Source organism: Amblyomma americanum, chromosome 3 (genome assembly GCF_052857255.1).
Source record: "Amblyomma americanum isolate KBUSLIRL-KWMA chromosome 3, ASM5285725v1, whole genome shotgun sequence".
Lineage (NCBI taxonomy): Eukaryota > Metazoa > Arthropoda > Arachnida > Ixodida > Ixodidae > Amblyomma > Amblyomma americanum.
This window is the reverse complement of record NC_135499.1, coordinates 162,034,934-162,058,271: the sequence shown is the minus strand read 5'-3', so window position 1 is coordinate 162,058,271 and position 23,338 is coordinate 162,034,934. Positions and strand designations below refer to the sequence as shown.

At 46.7% G+C, this 23,338-nt stretch overlaps 1 protein-coding gene and 1 long non-coding RNA gene across 2 annotated transcripts; one reads left to right on the top strand and one right to left on the bottom strand.

The window, feature by feature from the left end:
• Window positions 1-216: 216 nt before the first annotated feature.
• Window positions 217-7,392, top strand: LOC144124226 (uncharacterized). The gene is made up of 6 exons (XM_077656872.1): window positions 217-457; window positions 978-1,193; window positions 2,460-2,619; window positions 3,974-4,141; window positions 5,511-5,723; window positions 7,132-7,392. The coding sequence occupies exons 1-6, from the start codon at window positions 348-350 to the stop codon at window positions 7,390-7,392; spliced, it is 1,128 nt and encodes a 375-aa protein (XP_077512998.1). The 5' UTR covers window positions 217-347.
• A 3,920-nt stretch (window positions 7,393-11,312) lies between these two features.
• Window positions 11,313-18,503, bottom strand: LOC144123436 (uncharacterized). Its single transcript, XR_013313098.1, has 4 exons — window positions 18,424-18,503; window positions 15,268-15,337; window positions 13,517-13,603; window positions 11,313-11,581 (listed from the first exon to the last, which is right to left on the bottom strand). It is a non-coding gene; the product is annotated as an uncharacterized LOC144123436 (long non-coding RNA).
• Between the last annotated feature and the right edge of the window lie 4,835 nt (window positions 18,504-23,338).

The following is a 23,338-nucleotide window of genomic DNA, read 5'->3' as shown; positions in this document are numbered from 1 at the left end:
ACATTGGCCACTTTCTCGGAACAAAATATTACATAGATCCATTTCCTCTAAAGCTCATATCTCCTGAGTGTTCGTATCTCGGCCGTTAAGTTTCCCTCCAAATTGATCCGCTAGTGTCTCGATTCGATCGCATAAACATAAATCGCAAGGTAAGTAAGTCACTGAAGGCGAGAAAGAAGAAGCGAAGGGTTATTCGCATCCGGTCAACAGCTTGGCATTCGAGTGGACTGCGACAACAGCCTTGCAAACGGCGATCTTCGTGCCAGCACCTCGGCGTCGCGAAGCGGTCTGTCTGTGCTTTGCTGCCACCCTGCCAAAGCGTGCACCACGCGCACTCCGTCCACAATATGACGTGGGCGGCGTTCCGGAGAGTGATGCGCAAGGGCTGCGCTCTACTCATGGTGCTCCGTCGCCAAGCAGCGGAGGACGTGATGTACGTTACGCAACGAAGGCGAAGGTATGCTCTGAGCTCCGTTTTCTTTTTGCTTGCTGCTTATCCAAATGCTGCTGTTTCAGCCGCGATGAAGCTATGGTCAAGTCCCATTCCAAAAACAACGAAGCCCTCCCCCCCCCCCCCCTTTTTTTTATTGCTCTTTTAAGAAGTATAAGAGGTACTACTCCACACCTAGTAGTTCATCGAACCCGTCGGGGCACCCAAGCGTTCATTCCTCGTTAACTAACGTGCCTTCTCTTTCTTATTTGCCCCCCTCTCTCGGTCTCTAGAATTCCTGGCTGCTCAAAAGGCCAGTGGATATCTGGCAGCATTGATACATTGGCTTTACCCCTGGACCCCCCCCCCCCCCTTTTTTTTTAAAGCAAAAGCTCGCGACCGAAAGGATGCGCATGTCTTGTCTTCCAAACAACTTGCGGCGCCCGACTTTTTGCCTAGGGTTTCAGGGCGTTGCTCTGAGAGTTATAACTGCTTCTGGTGCCAGTGTCGCTATCTTCCTTCTTCGCTCTCTGTTCTTTTCGTGAAGGCCGTTCCGGATGCGCGTGGCCACAGCCGCCTACCTGCTGACGTATGCGGGATCGGTGTGCCAATGGCCTTACGAGTACCAGTTCTACGAACAGTGCGGACTGGCACGGCGAGACGTCTACGCTATCCTTGGCATGCAGCAGTTGGCCGTACTCTTGGGCCCCTACCTAGCATGGTTGTGCTTCCAGAGAACTACCGGGCCCGTCATGAGCCCTAGGTATGTGCAGTGTTGTGCAACCCCCAAAGTAGTAGGTCACTGGGCTCTAGAATTGCACATTCACCGTAAACTGTAGGGTGATGGACCAATCCGCCACTTTTACGGATACTGAACGTAGTAAGCTTTGGCAGGTGTAATTAAATCTCCTTTATGCATAGCTCTCATATATACAGTTCGGCTCAAGGCGCTTGGCATTTATTTCTTGTCAGCGCTCAGCAGAGTATAGTACGCTCAAGCAGCGGATAGGTATCATGAATGGATCCGACCACGCGGGAGGTATAAAGATATACTAGACGCGTTGTGGCGCTTCGTACGTGAGGCGGCCATAGCGAGCCGCTATTAATCCCTCACCCTAAATCATATATGTAGTGCCAGCCATCTACACAATAACTATTTGAAATTAATTTGCATTGTTAAAAGTAACTTCTCGGCACTGTGTGGCTTGGGCCCTGGATTTTTCAAAACTCCGCCATATAGGCGCTGATGCGTCTTTAGCGTTTCATTACACATCGCGCGCATTGAACATACATGCGCGCTCTTTATCAGATGAATTTATTGTTTCAGTGGCGGCTTAGTAGCGGTCTTGTTTCTAGATTGAATGTGTCTGTACAATGAATCCTAGTAAAACAAAAAAGTTTCGTTGCTCGCAGGATTTCCCGCATGCTAAAGAGATCCGGGTTATCAAGTTAGCACTCTACCTTTCGTCACGAACGTTTCTATTATACGCTAAGCCTTACAGGTTTGAGTTGTCATATGTATTCCAGCCAACGCTTCTTTAAAACGACCCCGGACCTCCTTTGTTTTGGGAATGTTTCCTTTTTGTCCTTGAGTCGCTGGGAAACATAAGAGCTGTCACCGCCATTGCCATATCACGGCGTTTAACACCCCTACTATTAATGTCAGCCCTAACAATATAATAATAGAGCCGCTTTTACAATTCATCTTTTATTCCGTAATGCTCCACCTCAATTTCGATACGAAGCCATTATCGTTATTCCCTTATTTATTGTCTTGTAAATTGTGGCTTTGAGATAGCGCAGGTATGCTTCTGGGCATTGTAAGAAGAAGCTGATTTATTTATTTATTTATTTATTTATTTATTTATTTATCGATGGATCGATCGACTGATTGATTATTGATTGATCGATTGATTGATTGATTGATTGATTGATTGATTGATTGATTGATTGATTGATTGATTGATTGATTGATTGATTGATTGATTGATTGATTTTTAATTGTCCCCGTGCCGTGTGCGCATGGTAGGGGCGCCATCATGCTGTGCCTTGTGGCATCTGCGGCTGCCTGCGAGGCCAAGACGTGCGGCCTTTACCGGGAGGCTGCGGTCATCATGGGGCTGGGCCCATCGCTGGCTGCCTCCCTGCTCGATCTCAGGAACCACGTGCTTCTCGTCAGGCATCTTAAGGTGTGTACACTGTGCTCACTGATAACAGAGAACAGCTAATGAATTAATTCATTAGCTGAATTAATTCACTTGCCAAATGGCAAGTGTTGTCAAGCAACAATCAGTTGAGAGAATTATTCGCTCAATTTTTTCACTGCGCCCGTTGAGTTGAGCCAGTCAGACAGTAATGGCTGTTTTTTTTTTAGCTCTTGTTTTTGAAAACTTTCAATAAGAATGTATGTGTGCTCCCGTCGTTGATCTGCTTTTGTGCTAGTATTTAGCGCAGATGAATCATTCGTGGTCGCAGAAATAACGCTTTCTCCACAGCTTTAAGCTTTGCTTGCACTCGAGGGCCAAGTGATGAATGAATGCTTATTCCCCATGTTTTGTTCACGGGGCCGAACCAACGCAGAGTCCTCCGAACTTATGCTGAGCGTCATGAAACGCGGCATGTTGATGCTGAGGACAATGACGCCTATGCTTTTGTGCAGGTCCCCAAAGGAAAAAAAAACATATCAGACATTTCGTAATTGTTAGCAGTGGAGTTAAAACGGTGCAGAGCTTGGTTTGAATGCGACAGAGAACTACAGGTTTAAGCTGACCAGCATAACAGGGGCGCACCGCTGTATTTACAAGAGTAGATGCTACATGGGCCTCTGTGCGAGTTCCGGTCAGAGAAGCACAACGCGAAGATACTAACTGGATAAATCACTAATTTCATGCTGTAAGCTAGCTAGGTAATCCAGACATATAGCGAATGGGCCTGTGAGCATTTTCATTAGAAATTCTTCGCAATTATCCTCAAGGGAGTTTTTGCGCTCATTTATTTGAAAAGGTCCACTGTCTGGAATCTCGTGCACTGTAATCTAGTGGCCCTAACGAGCATTGATTTTTTTTTAATGTGCGGAGTTATGACCTCACTTTGCTGTCCAAAGCATGCTTCAGCATGACTCTATGTCCGCTCACGCTTAAAATCCTGCATTCAAAAATAGACCGCATGTCCTTGGCGCTGGTGCCCCCAACTTCATCAACTTTGCTTCCATATACGCGGCCGCACGCTTCTTTGCATGGACACATCTCGTCTATTTTCATTTTCGTGGCAGGTGCTTACATGCTCGCTTCAAGCGTATGACGGACGTAGAAAACGCAGGACTTTCTGCTCAGCTAACTTGAAGAGGGAGGGTTGACGGCCGTGACATCGTCGCAGCAAATGTGTTGACATTTCACAAAATGCAGGGTAACTTATCAAACACGCCCAGTCTCAACGACGCCACTTCTTAAGTATACAGCGCACGTGACCAGCTTCCCGAGAGATGACAACGCAGAGACGCTGCACCAGACTGCAGTGCAACGTCGCTATTCGTCCGTCGTGCAGGCGTACGTGAGTATCTCCGCCTTAGCGGCGACGGGAGTACTGGTGGATGTCTACGACTTCGGCGTCCAGTCCGTCTACTCCCTGGCCTCCGCGTTGTACCTGGCCGCTGCGGTGGTCGTCTATGTGCGCTTGAACGATACAACTGGCGTGGTCATCTTCAGGCCGCAGGTGGGGAAAATCTCATCGAACAATTTTAATGGCGCTTGCATATGCCCTGGAAGCAAGGGCGGAATAACGAGTTTACTTGGCGGTTCGGTTCATCAGAACCATAGGGGGTGCTGCAGGTATACGTCGCACTGATTATGGCTTGCAACACACACGATATGATCCAGTCTCTCCTCAGGGGGCAGAAGGAGCGCTTTAATGTCCAAGCACCGCTCATCTAGCTTCCAATACAAGGATTAGTTCCTATTAAAGCGTGTTCACGGAACGTCCAACTGGTGCAAGAAAGGCGAATCACATCACGGCTACTGCCATTGGGTTGCAGGTCCCTCTCAGCGCGACTGCACATGGGGTTAGTTTAGAGGGGGCAAAATAAAAAGAAAGCAAAACTTGTAATACTTTTAATTCTCTGGTACCACATCGTTTCTTGGCAAAGAATGTTTTTTTAGCAAATAAACTGGCCGTTCATAGGTGTAATTTCTCCATGGCCACACCATGAGAGCACGTATACCTACTTTCACAAAATGCAGTGTAATTTGTAATATGTGCCATGAGGTACGCTGCTGCATTTGGTGGCGGCGAACTTGAAGTTTTAGCTAAATGTGATTCGGGAATTTGGCATGAGATATACCCATTGCAGAAATATAGTGTCAAGCTTTCTGTTTTGGTTTATGTGAGCTCACCTAATGCATTACTCATTACCGCAACAAACATTCGCCGATTAAGGAAGAAGACGATAGATTATGGGTTTTTTACGGTAGCTCATCTGCTTAATATGTTTTGGCGCCGGAAGCGGGCTAAAAACGTCAATTATCGTGCGCCCAAAGAATTCAGCATTGTTTAGAACAGCCCACTAGGCGCTTGTACCGGCAGGCCACGCAGTCCACGAGTCAGTTCCAGAATGCTTGTCTATAGGATGCGTGGTACAAGCGCAGTTTTTGAAAATGCAGCATTCCGAAAGCTTCTGGATCCAATATTAGCACCGTCTCAAGCCTGAAATCCTTTCTTTAGCATATTCGGCAATGGCTCTGTCAAAGAGAAAAATGTGCCACTTGTGAGAGCAACCATTCATTAGACTGCGAGGATTGCTTCCACTTCGACAGGGATACACTCGGAATCACTGCTTTTACCTCACTCCGTTCAGTACTTCATTGTCCTTTTTCCGAGCAAAAAGTTCTAATACGGCGAGGGATAACTTTCATGCTCACGAATGCTGCGGATTACACAGCCGAATACTTCGCTCTTCTCTGATTCCTTTACGTCCTCGATATTCAGTGATTTTATTCACGCGTCCTTGTTGCACAGCTGTGTACGACTATTCATGTCGCGTTGTTATTTATAAGAATGCGTGACTGATTGATTTTACTGCGCGAAGGCTGCCGCCGCCCAGGAAACCCAGGCGAGGTTGGATTCGGCGCTGTGCCGCCTCGCCGAGTTGCTCGAAGACACTCAGTCGCTATCGATGAGCATAGCGCGGTTCCTGATGGACGCAGTGGGCGTGCTAAACCGCGCCGCCTTCGAGGTGGCCGGCCCGTATCCCTGCGGCAGGGTGGTAACCTCTGTCGCCGTGGTCTTCCTCTTCAGGCAGGTGAGCGACGGCGCTGGCGAAAGTAGGTACAATATTGACACAGTATCTCGTGAAACCGCTCCGGACGCCAATACAAGGTGTATTGGTTTTGGCTGTTGCACACTGTGTCGGACACTTCGCTATATAGTTGATTTGATATGAACGTAGGCAAAAGGCCAAAAAAAAAAAAAAGAACAGCATAGAAAAGCTGTTTCCTGTTCTTTGACCGGCTGCTCTCGTCTAAGTGGCGCTTACAAGTTCCCTTGAGCAGGGAGGTAGTCATTGCATGAGTCGATTTCATTTAGCGTCACGCTGTACTTAGAATGGCATATTATTAGTTATTGCGCACACACTGCCTGTCAGCCAGCTTTAAATTTCTCTTGTGTGCTTGTTTATTACGAGATGATACAGACTTTAAGGTCTCGCGATGACTTATTCCGTTGCACTTACTAACAGAATCTTCCAGCCATAGACAAGAACATGACCTTTGTACATCATAGACCCCTGTGTATATAGCAAGCATTCTGCAAGGAGTATTGGCATTTGTGGCAACAACAGTTGAAACAAACCATCGCATGAACCTGCATCACCACCCATGGCAAGCTCAGAAGCCTCGTGTAAAGGACAAAACAAACTGCAGGATCGTCTGCGAGACTGCAGACGCTCTACCCCCCAGGGCTTCGATGAAATAGCCACAAGTGGCATCATCCTGCGTCTATGAAACCTTTCCAACTACGCCCACAAGTTTCCGTTTAATGCTACAGCATTAGAGGCTCATCGCGAAGAAAATGTGTCGCCTGAGGCTTAATTCTCTGATTGAGTGGAGGCCAGTAATGTCATCGAATCGCCACATTCCCATTGTCTGATTGGCTGCAGCGAAGTGATGTCACTTCCGGCGGAGGCATCAAAAGCTCCTAACGCTCTCGCAATGCCAACACATGATGGAGTTAGGTGTTCGTGTAAGTTACTAATTTCGCTTAGGTGTATTGCTCAGAAGAGAGAGAGGGCACCACAAGTGTCATGTAGCATATGAAAAAAAAAAGGCGGGTAATATCACCAGAAATTCATCTCACGTAGTCACGTAATTGATGGCATTTAAATTCATTAGATGACTTTTCATAAGTTATACGCTTGTATAAGCCCGAATTGATCTGGCGTCTAGGATACGGCTACTTTATATTAGCGTGTCAGTTTTAAACCCGTCCTGTTTGAAAAGAAAAGCGATGTTTTTAAAAGCACGTGTAATTTACATTGTGCCTGCGCACTGATCGAGCAATGCGGGCACTCTTGTAGCCTGTAATACCGTGTACAATGTGTCCGACACTGTCCGGGCCACGTTCTGTAGTCGCGAGTATCACTGATTCTAGTGTCAGCTATAAGTATCACTGATTCTAGTGTCAGCTGTAAGAGCTTCGCTGCGCCCTCGCAGACCATCGACGTCATCGCCATGGCCTTCGCGGCGATACTGCGGATGGGCGCCGTAACAAACGCGGCGCTGAAGGGATGCGGCACCCTCGGCTGCCTGGCCACTTTCGCCGTCGCTTTCCACAGCGTGACGCCACTTCGGAGCGAGTTCTGCACAGCGCACATTTTCCTCTCCTTCGGTACCACTATAGCCACGGCGGGAGACGTCACGCAACCCTGGCATCAAAGCACGCTGTCAGGCGAGTACACTGTCAGCGCCATCTGAGCACGGGCCAGATAGTGCTTAAAATCAGCACCCTCAATAGTATTTAAGCAGCAGATACAGCGACGGATAAGAGGGTTTGGTTCGATTTGGTTTGGCTTATGCGGTTTAAAAAGTCTCTGAAATGCCTTCTGAGGAGAGTACACAAATTTGCTCAATCACTATACATTCTGTCATCATGAACACCCGAGCCAAATAATACACTTCTACACGCAGCAGAGGACCCACAATCTGCATGGCAATTGGCGAGTCCTTTCCGGCGTTTTTTTTTTTCATGCTCTTACCCTGCTTCGTCGCCCGCTCTTGCTTATTGCTTATTGGTTAGATTCCTTCAGGGTCACGTAGCTGCCATGGCCGTGGCCAGTTAGTAGCGTCGCTCCGGCGGGTCAAGAAGCTCCGCCCCTCGAAGAATTCCCGCGCCCTTCGGCAGCGGGGCCGGCGCAAGAGCGCCCACCTTTGAGCGTGCAAAAAATGACGTGACATCAGGAAAAGGCGCCAAGATGCCAAAGTTCAAATTTTGAATGCAGATAACTCAGCTTCTACAAAACTCATTAACAAAATTCTTGCTGGAGAATATTCGTGAAGCGACGTCCTTTACCATCCCCCCAATACCGCACCTTTATGAGAGCCCCTTTCAGAGACCCTTTAACATTTTAACCGTCAAATGTATTCTCGAAAAACGTGCCAAGTAACCAATTTTTTTAAATAGTCATAATTTCTTTCATGTAATTCTTATTCTGAAAATATATTACTTCATTGCTTTCTGATTAGGATCAACAAAAAATTAAAAAAAAACCGGCTCTTGAGGGCGGCTTTTCCTCAGTGCATGCCATAGTAATGGCTTGCAACGTACAGAAATGTGCAGTACTCATTCGATCCGATACGCTGTAACCTGCAGCAAAGTGTACAGACATTGCTTCGTGCTAACACAAGCAAGGTTTCATCACTAGCAGTTAAGGTGCGCTACCCGGCACGACACCGTTGCCACCGTCACCGTTGCTCTCGTCATCTGAAGCTGTCTCAAGCTCGCAAAGGAAGTCAGTGTCACTGTCGGTAACAAATTCTAGGTCATCACAATGCTCCTGTCAGAACTGCTCCAAGAAATAGCTCTTTTTCTCGGGACATCGCCGTCACTGGAATTCTTCATGTGTGACGCCATTATGAAATGACTGTTGTCAGGCACAGCTTGCAACCGTCCACAAATTAAGATCAGAGGGCGCACACATATCCGTAAATTTCGTTTGCCGAAAATATTGCGGAAAATGACGTATGGCAGTAAATAGTGATATACTTTCTTGATGAAATCGGGAAAAGCTGAGAGCGAACTCTGGTGCGTTTGACATGGAATGACTCTGTCCGTACCAGAAGAAGTTGGCTGTCCCGTGCATTGGGTGGTCATGCATCACTAAGTAAGTCGTTTTTAGAGGCTTTGGACAGGCCTTATACGATCGTTCATTGCCATGATAGGGTCCTCCTACTTGGCACCATGTGTGTCAAGGGTGAGGTTGGTGCCAGTTTAGTATCGCTCGATTTGGGGTCTTCACGTTTAAAGCGCACTCTGTATGGAGCGCTCAGCGGGCCCTCACTTTGGTAGTCATCCTGATGCGGCGGCATGCATGCACCTGTTTCCATACAAATTTACGACGTCGCATGAAATCTCTTGGCCGCCACTGAAGCATATGCTGAAGGTCGGTTGTGCGCAGGGCTGCTGGCGACGGCAATCCTGCTATGGCCCTGCGACGACTCACAGGGAGATTTCGCGATCATCACGGTGTGGATGTCCTCCCTAACAGTCATGGCCATCTCCACACTGATCACGGGCGTCCTGGTGTCCTTGTGGTGCCCCAGCACTGCGGGCCGAAAGCCGACGGTTATAGAGCCGGACTATTAATTTACTGGAGAAATATCACATCTGTCTGTTCTGTTGTTGAAATAAGCATTGTTGTCCAGATCCTGCGTATAGCGTTCTAACTTCTACCGTTCTAAGACAGCATCATTAAGACATGAATTACGAAAGCTAGGTAGCTTAGTTCTGGAATAGCGGATGAGTTATAATGTGGAGAAAATAGCTTTATTGGTTTATTAACCAATTATATTGGTTGGTTTATTGGTTTATTAAAATTGGTTTATTAACATGATTTCGAAAGAGAATTTTCCGCATGAAACATGTCCAGTGGTTATCAACGTTTAAACCAGAGAGGTCGGTTTTTATATGCACTATAACACCGCGCACTATAACACTATATGCACTATATCGCGTTTATAGTGTAGCTGAATACTGCTTAAGAAAATTCATCTGCGACATTATTAACGTGATAACTGAACTCAGACCCATTTTCAATGTAATCGAGTCGTCATTTGTCACGATGGAGAAAAAGAAACAAACCAGTCAATAAAATTTTTTTAGGTTAATTATAGTGTCCTGCTTGGACATAGGAGTGCGGGATTCTCATTTTATGGATTTCATTCTGCATGACCACAATACAGGATGGATACTATAATGCTGTCTAAGTAGGATAAGTTATATACACATCATGTTGTTTCATAAGGTGCTGAGAAAGTTAATTTTGTTTATTTCATATGCAAATACCATGCACTATTTGGAAAAATTAATGGGACGTTTATTATTTTCTGAAATTTTTTCACAGTAAACAGATATTCTATATTCGAAGCCATTTTTTCTTCACACTCGTATTCGATTCGTATTCGAAAATTTCAGTATTCGAACACCCCTAGTTAAAATTGCTTATTGTGAGGGAAGGCCACGGAATTTCACAAAGTGAAGATGAGGGAGGGCCAATGATTTAATAGGGAGGGTGACGGAGGAAAAGCAGACTGGGGGCATTTGCCCACCTCTGCTCAGCGCATGTGTTGCCGCCACTTTGCACCACATTGAAGCAGCTACTCCACTGGTCAGAGATAGGCGCTCACTGAGTTCCGATTAAAACGTAATTGCTACGTGAGTGGTGAGTTGTGCTTAACGCTAACACTTATCGACAGGTGATGAAAAGTTCGGTTCAGTCGATTTCGCTTTATGTGAGCGGATGCGGTGTCGTTCGACTGGTACCTTGAAGTTAATAAATAACAAAGTTAGCAAAGTACACTAAAAATTCTACGAAGAGGACGGCGGACCTTATGAGTGGCCAAGTCAATCTGGTGCGGTTATTTCAATTTAATATCTTTGGATGAGCATCGCGCATTGTCTCAGGTGCAAAAACGCAAGCAACATCCAGCAGCAAGTCTAGAAGCTGCTGCAGAGGTGTGTAATGAATGAATGAACCGTTTATTTAGAAAGGGACGCTCAAGACCGTTTGTTGGGGAATTGGCATGTATGTATGCATGCATGCATGCATACATACATACATACATACATACATACATACATACATACATACATACATACATACATACATACATACATACATACATACATACATACATACATACATACATACATACATACATACATGCATGCATGCATGCATGCATACATACATACATACATACATACATACATACATACATACATACATACATACATACATACATACATACATACATACATACATACATACATACATACATACATACATACATACATACATACATACATACATACATACATACATACATACATACATACATACATACATACATACATACATACATACATACATACATACATACATACATACATACATACATACATACATACATGCTGAGCAGGCAAGGGATGGGCTCGTTATGACGCATGAAGGAAGCCAATAGTCACCAACACCAAGGAGCATAGGGTATGTGTGTTTTTTAATTTGTTTGGCATCCAAACCGGGGAGCAGATATTTTACTGCTGTCGCATTAAAAACTGTCCGTCTGCAATCATCCTGCCAATTCTGCATTATGGCAAATGAGAAAAACACAATCGATCACAGAGCTCCTTGAGGAAATTTATTCACTTCTTGGCTGAACTATTCACCGCAGGCAGTGCTCCGGTTGTTCCTTCTTTTTCGCTCGACGTCCGTGTCCTTTTTAGCTGCTGTGCCCAAGATATACATGCCAACTCGCCCCTTTTTTTATAAATAAAGAAACGCTGGATTATGACTGTTGGAGCAGCTTTCTGCCGGCAGACACCGAGGGCAGAAACCGGGGACCTGTGGCTGCTCGTAGCACTTTGTCCTGCATCTCGGGCACGGGGCTGAAGGAAGAAGAAGAGAAAAAGTCAGAAAAAAACAGCAAATCGTGCTCCGTTCCGTGTTGCGTCACGCACTGTGGACCATGGCAACCAAGAAATGACCAGGCTTAGATTGTATACTCTCTCGTCTCTTCCTGCTAAACCTTCGCTACTCGTCTTCGAGAACGCTCACAAACTCTCAATTCGGTCGCATGCACCTACTTGCTGCACGACTTACTGCAAACACCTGTAAAAAGATGTGCATGGTGTGAAAATAAGCCCCATCTCTGCGTAATTACATGTCGCCGACTCAGCGAGCACTTGCTGAGGGACTACCACAATCAACTAGAAGGGAAACGTGTGCAGTCGAACCCGGGTACATCGAACTCGAACGGGATCGCGAAATAGTTCATTGTATCGAGCATTAGTTATAAAAGAAAGGCAGTATACACGCTTATTTGTAGCCTAGTGGCAACAACTCATTGCACAAACGCTAGTGACGCGCTTCTTCCAGCGTTGTTCTGCCCGCCAGCGAGCTGGCAGTGCACCGCGTGCTAGGCGTACGCTGCTATAGGCTTAACATGCTTCGCAACCAAGCCGCAGCGGATGGTGCTTTGGAGCTAAGCTGCCTATCATAAGTTGCCTATTCCTGTTTCCAGTGAACTATAAGTAGAATAATCGCTCAGAAAAGCTTTAACAGGGGACTGCTATGTCACGGAGGAATTCTGTGTGGCGGTCACTGCGGACTTAAGCTGTATGCTGCTGTCACGACCCCCGCTCTGGCTTGGAGCCGCTACGTTGGCCTACTGAAGCCGTCTGCAGGACTCATCGACTATTCTAAGCCTCCGGGTAGGTGAGGGTTTTAGGAGGGAACCCATCATCATCATCATCATCATCATCAGCCTGGATACGCCCACTGCTGGACAAAGGCCCCTCCCCTGTCTTTCCAATTAACCCTGTCCTGTGCCAGCTGCGGCCACCCTCTCCCCGCAAAACTTCTTTATTTCATCCGCCTACATAACTTCCTGCCGTGCCCTGCTAAGCTTTCCTTCCGTTGGATTCCGGTCTGCTACCATCAGGAACCATCTGTTATCTTGCCTTCGCATGGCATGCCCTGCCCAAGCCCATTTCTTCCTTTTGATTTCGACTAGGATGTAATTAACAACCTGCGTTTGATCCCTGACCCACTTTGCCCTCTTTTTGTCTCTTAACGTTGCACTTAGCATTTCTCTTTCCATAGCCCGCTGTGTTCTCCTCAATTTAAGTATAACCCTTTTCGTTAGCCTCCACGTTTCTGCTCCATATAGCCAATAATTCAAAATTACCGGGTTCGATATATTTGAGCTCGACTTTATGTCCCGTCTACTAGAATAAATTCAAGGCCTTGCTCACCTTCATCCTGGATCGTTAGTTATAAATGTAATCCTTTCAATTCGCGTATTGATAAGTGCGGACTATAATCATGGGGTGCCAATACACCTCCTTCCTGGTTGGTTTGGCTATTAGTGCTGTTCAGAAAGCGAATACAGCCTACAGATTCTTACTCGTGAAGCGCAAGCATGTATGTACAAGCAAAGTTAAGTGGCCAGTCCACTCAGGTAGTACTCCGTTTGAAAGTGCGTAAGCACTCGTCAAAAAGGATAGCATACCCTAGTATCAGTTAGGAGACATGCATTCTGTTTAATTAGAATCCATTCGCACTCTGTTTCAATAAGACCGTCGTAAGGCATACAGCATGCTCCATCTGAAGTTCAATCAATGCAATAAATTCTCTCTAAGAAAGGTTATTGTTGCAGTCCTTACCGATAACACGTGTTAAAGACCGCGCTGCTGCTGTACTGTTTTTTTTTATGAACATGTGTGCGTATTCGGTTCACCGCTGACGCGATACGGGACCTGCGGGGCTGGCTCAGTGCGAAGAATGCCAAATTACGGACACAGGCCCGCAGAAATACTCACAACAGACGCAAATGGCGCAGAGGCTGGGCCACGCAACTCCCAAGTCGCAGTGGCGCGAGGGACACGGCAGGGATGGCCTGCATTGTCCTGCATGGCATTGCAGTATTTTTACCGATACGGTTTTGCTGTCGATGTAATAGTATAGTCAGCGCTACCAGTGGGTGCATTGCCATGGGAACCACTACGAGGACGGTTACCGTGGAAGAAGAAGGGTATGACGAGCGGAGGATTGCGTAATCGAAGGGTGGTTACAGGGCGGGTATCCCGGAAGAAGGTGAATATGGCGAGAGCGAAGGAATCCCCAACCGATGGATGGTTACCTTGGAAAAAAATGTTGAGTGCGTAACCGGAATATGGTTACCTTTAAAGGATAAGGGTTACCGCAGAAGGAGTATGGCAAGGGCAGAGCGCGTAGCCCGAAGTTGGTTAGTATGCGTGAATCATCCGGAGGGTGGTTACCAGGGGGAAGGATGGAGAGTAATACCTCAAGAGCTGTGGCTTAATCTCGTGTTGCACAATAGTAACCGTTTTCGTGAGTTTTTTTTATATATTGTTCTCTTCAGTGTGCCTATATTTGACCAGTGACCTTGAGAGTGACCAGTGGGCGCTGCAGCTCGCTCTCAAGGTTAGGTTACACGCAACACAAATACCCCCGAAAGTAGGATATTGGACAGCCGCCGCCGAAGCTCAGTTTTGATAGAGGTCATGGGTAAAGGTCAGGAGGTCAGGATAAAGGTCATGGGCTTGGACTTGGATCCCACCGGCAGCATATGCTTGTTTTTCTTCTTTCTAATTATTAATATTTCGGCGATACAATGATTACACTAATTTCCCCTTGATCAACAATATACAAATTACTACAAAAAATAAAATCATTCCCCTGTGTTCCTCGGTTTCGGTAACTGTTAGTTTGCTTCGTATGTGTGTCATAACGAGCCGCTCATTTTCTTTCCCTTGTCTGCTCAGTTAGTTGTATCAGACCCTCAGTGTAGGCATTAGGGAATATATTTGCTTTTAGCGCGCATCACTTTAGCGTGTATAAATGTGGCCCTCGTAATAAAGTCTTAAGTTGTGAGTCAGCTTTTGTCCACTGTACTTCCGTTTCTGGTCCCTCGTCTTCCGTGTTTCGTTGCATAAAATATACCAAGCCTTCTTGGTAAAGATGGTGATCGATTGCTTCTATTGGGCAACGGTTCAGTTAATCCACCTAAACACAAGGAAGGCAGCACAAGAGCTCGCGTCATCGACCGTCTTGTCCCATGTTAGCATTACATAAGAAATCATGTATGTCAAGACAATCAGTTTAGCTGCTCATTCCCAAGCACAGAGCGCAGTGTCATGCTCCTCACAGGCGGTGTCGCGGTGCCGCTGGTGCCGGTATACAATAAAGAATACGTTCAGTCCCTGCACAAAAGCTTTTCTGGCCTCTCTGGGATGTGCTCTACGATGTTTCGGGAATTTATGGAACAATTATTTAAATAAAACAATTGGATGGGTTTCGGAAACAAGCTTCTTCTTGTAAGAAAAAAATGAAGCGAGGAAAATAAATTTCGCTTGTTAAATTTCGCATGTTGTTCTTGTGGCTTGAACAGAAACTGTCCTGTACTTTTTTTTTCCGCATGGCATTGTTAAATGCAACAAATTCTTGTCACGTCAGCGTTGATTCGACGCAGCCCGTTGGGCGTTCATTGCAGGAAAGCGGTATTGTTGCAAAACTACCTGCAATGCATGTAATGTGCGGAATGCCTCACCTTTTGCAATAGTCACCAGGACGGCAGTAAGGAGAACAAAGTAGATAGACTTCGGGCACATCGCAGCGCACTGCAAGAATGCGTGGTCAATATAGGTACATAAATGGCAAACTTGCCGGCTTCTATACAAACAGCGCGTGTAAAACAAATAATTGGTTTTGGGGGAAAGGAAAATGGCGCAGTATCTGTCTCATATATCGTTGGACACCTGAACCGCGCCGTAAGGGAAGGGATAAAGGAGGGAGTGAAAGAAGAAAGGAAGAAGAGGTGCCGTAGTGGAGGGCTCCGGAATAATTTCGACCACCTGGGGTTCTTTAACGTGCACTGACATCGCACAGCACACGGGCGCCTTAGCGTTTTTCCTCCATAAAAACGCAGCCGCCGCGGTCGGGTTCGAACCCGGGAACTCCGGATCAGTAGTCGAGCGCCCTAACCACTGAGCCACCGCGGCGGGGTTAAAACAAATGTGCGATTTTGTTTTTTTTACCAGGTGATGCTTGATCTGTAGGAACAAAACTTAGGCAGCAAAACGTCTGCTTTCCACAGTATAATATAGTTCCACATAGACTCGAAGTACATAATTAGCTCGAAAGCGAATGGTGACGATTGAGCGCGAGAACGTCGCGGCTACAATCCAAGCGCGTCGTTGTGCTGATAAAGATAAACAATAGCGGGACAAATAGCGTTTTTTTTTCTTTTTAGTTTGCAGTCTAGACAATGGTGAGGTTGCCACAGAAAAAGCACGCTTGTCCTTTCTTACATGCTTCCCTGCATGGCACCGTTTTCATCTTAGCGCCTATTGGCTGTTTGCCGTCTCCCACCGCGTCCTGTTCCATTCCGACTGCCAGGTGACAACCTTTGTCAAATACTGTATGTAGCATCCCTTTCGCTTCTTTTAAAGGCGAAAGCCTTACTAGCCCCCTCAAACGAAATTCTGTCGGCGACTGGCGTTGAGGCCGACATATGGTCTCAAAAAGATGGCGACGTAAGAGACACCGTCTAGCCACCGAGGTGGCGAGTGCCCCGACGGCATGCACGACAGATACCGGGAACATTCTGACGCACTTTTGAAAAAGACATAGCGCATGAAGACAGGAAAGTGCAGAGCCAACACTCTCTGCACTGTCTCTCTGCACTGCAACTGTCTCTGCACTGTCCTGTCTTCATGCGTTATGTCTTTTTTCAAAGGTGATGCACCAACAAGCCCAAAGTTCTACCTTATTAAGATTCTGACGCACGCCGGCTCCTTGTCCTTGCTAACTTTACGTGGTGGTAGCCATTGTGGTCTGGCAACAACAATTATTTCAGGTCTTGTGTTTCTAGCCGGTGCCATAAAGGCTTGCCGCTGCCATAAAGGCTTTTATTTCCATAAAACTCCAAAATTACGAACTGCATTCCAGCGACGTTTTCAAGATCGCGACACTTAGCAATACAAGGTTATTTCCGTTAAACAGATTTCATTGCGTATTGCAGCGGAGAGTCGTCAATTTTGGGTCTCCTTTTGTATTCTCTTCAGTATTCTCTGCAGTAACTATGATAGATCCTCAGAAGTTCAGCACAACTTCCTATCCACGTCTCCCAGCTGCAGTGCGCCGTGGCGTTGACTCTTCTGGCAGCAACCTTTCTCGTCACTCTATTAGTGGTTGTTGCTTGATCGATGCTCATCTGGTCGTTGTACTTCGTGAGTGAACGGCGAAAGTTCCCACAGAAATAAGTCGCAGGCTAAGTTTACTTGCAAACAATTTTGTGAATGAGAACATGATTCGTTACACGGCCTTTTTACATCGCAATGATGCCCGGCTTTAGTATGCATATAAGAGCAGCGGCGAATATTTCGAAAATGTCTGCGAACACGAGCGACCATGGTTCTAGTGCTCGCCAGATTGCAAATCGCGGAATAGGCTAACGACCGCGGAGATGACGCCAGTTGGTTCACTGGTAGAAAGAGTCCAAGCTGCATCAGCCGCCGAAGGAGTACTGGACTAGGGACTCCACCCATAAAGACTCCAAAGACGCTATGAGCAGTGTATAAACGTTCTTTTTTTTCTCTCTCCCCAAGAATTGAAATTGGGGGAAGGTTTTAATTTCTAGGGACAATGCCACACTGCTATAGCAACTTTACCCCACATGCTCTTGGGCTGTAGCAAAAACCGTGACGGTGCTAACTCCGGAACCCTCCCGCCGCGGAGGGCCGCTGCCTTGCGCAGCCCCAGCCTAGGTGACCAACTCTGGGCCGTCCAGAAGGCCCGCGAGGAGACGGCGAGGCAACACCTCGACGTCCCCACGTGAGAGACCTAAGGCCCCGTCGGCGAAAGCTCTGCAGGAACTTCGTTAAAACATTAAGCTGGGCTAGTTGGTAACGGCTTAAAGTAATCATATTCTTACCGCTAAGAATATGATTCCTTTAAGCTCTGCAGGACTTTTAAATAAAGTTGTTACCAACCAAATGAAGGGCGGGGAGCACACAGACGGTAGAGGAGAAGCGGTCGTAATTTTTGGTTGTCATTAGAGTAAAAAAAATGGATGAATTAAAGGCGTACCTTTTGAAAAACAAAGGGGGGGGGGGGGGGGCAGAAAATCGCTGGATGATACCAACCATTCTTCTTCCTTTGTGTCCAAAATGTGCTGTGCCACTTTTACACTTCCTAATTTACTACGTCCAGCTCCCTGTTTAATCCAAGCTCGTCACTATTTAGAATTCGGTTAATAGGAAGCAATTCCTGTATCTCTTCAATATCCCTTCAAACTACCGTTAATTCGTGCTCGTCAGTTTTGATGAAATAGTTCTTTAATTTTGCTAGTTCTTTCGTAAACTGTTTGTTTTATGACCAGCACGCTGTCACATTCATATTTTTTTTTCCCTGCTATACGCTTTACGTATTCTTTATAGAGAAGCACGCGTCTTTCTGTTACATTAGTTCACTGCCCCTAACATTTTGTTCAGACTGACAGACGAATGTTTGCGGTAATTCTGGGCATCCCAAAATTTATACAACGCCTAAGTTTCCTGACAAATTTTGTTTTATTCTTCGCGGCGTCTCTCATAATTTGACAAAAGCAGCCTTGCTAACGTAAGCTAGAAATCATCAGGTCGAATACTTTCCCTATGAAAAGGGGGCGCACTTCAGGCAGCAAACAACAAATTAAACAACTTACCTATGTATATTGGCCGGAGACGTACGAAGAGGAAAAATAACGAAGACAGAGTTCTTACCCTGGCAGTACTGCGATAACCTGGCCTGTTGCAACGTGTGGCAAGGCAGCATCTTAAGTACACCCGACAAGATCCTTTTTTTTTTGCTTTTTAACATCGTGAAACAAGCGATACAGGCCGTGAAGACAATATAAAGGAAAGTAAAAAGGATAGAGGCAGTGCGAGAGAACAAGACAACGAAGATCAAGAGAGACAGCGGTTTTTCTCAGCTGTCTCTCTTGACCTTCGTTGTCTTGTTCTCTCGCGCTGCCTGTTCTACGATGCGAACCAATAAACCCAAAAGTATACCATTACAATCGTTTTTCAAGTTGGTTTATGTGATGCGAGAGATTGACTATCGTTAACCAAAGCGTCGCCAGGTGGTTGACTAGTTCTCTATTATTTCCATCCCGCGCTGTGAAGATAGGGATGTCAAAGAATCGATGCCGGCCGCGTGACGGACCGGCAACATGTGTTAGTAGGCGCGTATCGCGCCATGTCTTCGGCGGGCGATTGTTTTTCAGTAAAGGTGATAAACAAGATGACCTCATTACTTTTTTTCAGTTTGTCCGTTGGTGAGTTCAAGAACAAGAAGAATGGTGCGAATAAAGCCAGAAATATTCTTTGGACGCTTTCCTTCTTGTCGAGAAAAAAGGAGCTACAAAAACGCAAAAAGGAAAAAATGAAAACACCATTCTGCTCAGAACAATCGCAAAAGAATAACAGTCCTTGGGTTCTTTCCATGTTTGTCTTATACCAGAGTTATGGGTTCAATCGCAGTGAGTTGCGTGTTCGCTCAGTATCTGACTCTAGGGTCAAGTGTTCGTAGCCTCACGACCACTTGCATTTAGTCATACGCCTATAGGTATGCAGTGCATGGCCGTAGTTCGGGCAACTTTGCCGTCAGCTTTCAAACTATTAAGGTTGGCTCATGAGCTCATGAGAACAGCAATCGCTACCCGTAGCCGCTGGGGTCTCGGGAAAAACTAGACCGCATTCTACGTTACAAGAGACGTGGGCTTGATTCATCGTGTTCCACTTATAGTGCTCCCAGGCGGCAGGTACAGTGTCGCGGAAACATCAAGCCTAATGCGCCTCTTTACAACGAGCGATGAGCGCGGGAGCATCGAGGCACTATAACCGCGCGATAACCTCTGGAAAAGCTTAAACCTAATGTACATCCTGACATCGCAGCGTCACTAGTCACGACCCCATTCCCTGCAGCGCTACGCGTGCCTCCAGTCTGACATAACACGTAGTTAAAGCAGACATTACACACCTATAGTGTAGTCTCTCTTGGGCCTCATCCATCCACTACACGGCCAACATTGCCCTACCCGAAATCAGGCCTACAAATTCAACGTACTATGTTCACTTCGTTGCGACAGCGTTAAAGGCCCCGTTGCGCAGAAAATTTGGTGTTGGCGTTGTCGGCGTCGGTGCTATGAGTGATAAATAGGGTGGCCTAGGGTGGTCCAGGCAGCCACCCCGGGAGGGGCAACATAAGTGGGCAACCTAGCAACCTTGGTACGCCACTTGACCTTGAGCTGTCATCACAATCCACCCACCGGATTGTGAGCAAACTGACCACCTTGGCAGGTGGCAGTTTAATTAAATATTGACAGCGAGAGGTTGCTCAGGAAGACAACTTGGGTCGCACAAGAGCCACCGGTGCATGCAGCAGCTGCTGCCATCGCAGGGCAGTGGCGCATTCCTTAATCGCTGCACAATTGAGCAAGGAGCGGTATGAGGACTCTCAGGAACATATGAATTTATAGTTAACCAAATCCCCATATATGAGCATCAACTCACTAACGCTATCGCATCATATCCTTGAGGTGGAGCTTAAGTGTCCCGTCCAATTTTTGACTAGCTGGCCACCTGGTTGCACATTCCCTTGACCCTATGTATTTTCTCATTCATAGTTTGTTGTACTTGTGTTCACTGTGCTTGTGTTTTTATTATGCATGTATTTACACCAATTCTAGGCCCTCTTTATGTAATGAAATCAATTAATTGGAATGAATGCTCATTCTCCTCTATGTCGTCTTCACCCACATTACCGCAGTGCAGAGGGCCCTCCCATAACACATTTGGGCTCGCCCACTGCAGGGGGGGCCACGACTACACTATAGACATCATGCTGGCGAGCGTCACCGGCGAAGACAATATCGACGTCGCCTCTTACCTGCAGCGTGACGAGGAAGCCAACACCTTGACCGGCTACGCATTAAAATATCATCACTGCACCGACGCCTTGCCCTAGAACCTACGCTTGACGCCACAGGGAATACAAGTCGGGTGACCATGTGTGGATCTGGAAACCCATTCGCCGCCGCGGACTGAGTGAAAAAGTTTTGGGCCGCTACCTTGGCCTGCGCAGAATTCTTCCTCCACTCGCGGAACTTGAACACGAAGTCGTTCTCGAAAGAGCGACAACATCCCAGCGACGCCGAGCGGGCCAAGAATTTTAACGATGGCGTTAAGGCTCCCGTTGTTGTTGTTGTTGTTGTTGTTGTTGTTGTTGTTGTTGTTGTTGTTGTTGTTGTTGTTGTTGTTGTTGTTGTTGTTGTTGTTGTTGTTGTTGTTGTTGTTGTTGTTGTTGTTGTTGTTGTTGTTGTTGTTGTTGTTGTTGTTGTTGTTGTTGTTGTTGTTGTTGTTGTTGTTGTTGTTGTTGTTGTTGTTGTTGTTGACCTCACACAATGGCACATACCCACAAGGGGGATTGGCCATCAGTAGAAAATCCGGCGTCATCGTCGTTGTGAGCGAAAAATCCCGGAAAAGCAAACTAGGTGGGCTCGTCACCACCGAGATGGTGGGCCACCTAGGTCACACGACCTTGTGGCATCATCACAACCTGCCCTCCGGATTGTGGGAAAAGTGGCCGCAGTGGCAGCAGTTCAATTAATGATTGGTCGCGAGTAGTTGCTCGGGAAAAGCAACTTGGGTCTCACAAGCCCCACCGGTAGCAGCACCTGTCATCGCAGAGCAGTGGGGCATCGCTTAACCGCTGCACCACTGCGCCAGGAGTGGTAAGGGAGTCCCAGGGATCTATGACAGTCGAGAATGACCATTCCCGCATATGCGAGCGTGCGCCTAAAACCTTATTACGAGATCTAAAAGAGCGTTCGCCTCTTTAGCTTTTATTCTGGCTGCTTTCGTATTCGTTTCAAGTATCGGGCCGATGTTAGTTCCAGACCAGCGGTAATGAAGCGACACTTTTAGATGTTTTTTTTTTAATCTTGCTTTTTGTTTCAAGGCCCTCGGCACCTGCTTTATTTTGTTGCTCACTCCGGAAGCGACCAAATTCTCATGGAATGAGTGTAAATGTACGCAATGGTCTCTATACGACGGTGGAGATTGTCATCCGTTCTTTCTGCTCTCTCTCTCTCTCGAAAAATTAATAATAAAATTATAATTAATAATTGGTTTTTGGGCGGGAAAGGAAATGGCGCAGTATCTGTCTCATATATCGTTGGACACCTGAACCGCGCCGTAAGGGAATGGATAAAGGAGGGAGTGAAAGAAGAAAGGAAGAGAGAGGTGCCGTAGTGGAGGGCTCCGGAATAATTTCGACCACTTGGGGATCTTTAACGTGCACTGACATCGCACAGCACACGGGCGCCTTAGCGTTTTTCCTCCATAAAAACGCAGCCGCCGCGAAAAATTCTTCGCCACCTTCAAATTGAGCACGGCCGACAGCGACAGCGATTCTGTTCTTGTCCACAGCCGAGCGCATTCTCTGACTCTGCCGTCGCCGAGTCGTTCACTTTTTTGTGGCGCAAACCAGCCGGGTAAACAGCGTTAATTGTACGCCAGTCTTATGTCTCCGTGCGTGCTGTCAACCCAGCCACATGACAATGAGCATAGTTAAATTCCATAAACACATCGAGCTAAGCTTTCTTTCCCTTGCTTCACTTTCACTCCGAACCGCAGTGGTGGCCTAGTGGTTAGGACATCCGCCTCGCACGCGGGAGGTGCGGGGTTCGATCCTCAGTGCCGCCGTGCACCCACCGGTGATACAGTGGATACAAGCTTTCCCCTAGTCTGGTGTTCGGCTTCTTTAGGGTGAAATGCTTGGTAAATGAGTCTTTGACACCAACTTGTGAAATGAAAACTACCTTGTGCCATGACGGTCTCTGGCCAAAAGTGCCCCTGCGCCATAAAAATTCATCATCATCACTTTCATTCTCTCTACTGTGTATGGTGCAATATATAGACAGCGGTTAATAATAATAAATAATAATAATTGGTTTTTGGTGAAAGGAAATGGCGCAGTGTCTGTCTCATATATCGTTGGACACCTGAACCGCGCCGTAAGGGAAGTGACAAGGGAGGGAGTGAAAGAAGAAGGGAAGAAGGAGGTGCCGTAGTGGAGGGTTCCGGAATAATTTCGACCACCTGGGGATCTTTAACGTGCACTGACATCGCACAGCACACGGGCGCCTTAGCGTTTTTCCTCCATAAAAACGCAGCCGCCGCGGCCGGGTTCGAACCCGGGAACTGCCCTGTATTTCTTTTAAGTGCGAAAGCCCTACTTCACTAGGAAAGCTGAAAAACCCTGGGTATGTGTGAGGCCTCAAGTTTTGAGCTTGATCTTTGCATGCGGTTGCCTTTTAGGCGGTGTTGCCTCAAGCGCTTTCGCACGTCCTACTCGGTTTAACTACATTAAAACCCTACCTTCTTTTTTCTCTCGCTCTCTGCCTCTCACACTAATGAAAGGGAAAAGACGGACGCCATGAAATGCACAGAATGTTATTCTATTTACTCGTGCACTGCCGGCAAGCAAACACTTAACTTCTCGACGCGCCGCGGTGGCTCAGTGCATGGTTATGGCGCTCGGCTAATAATAATAATAATTGGTTTTTTGGGGACAGA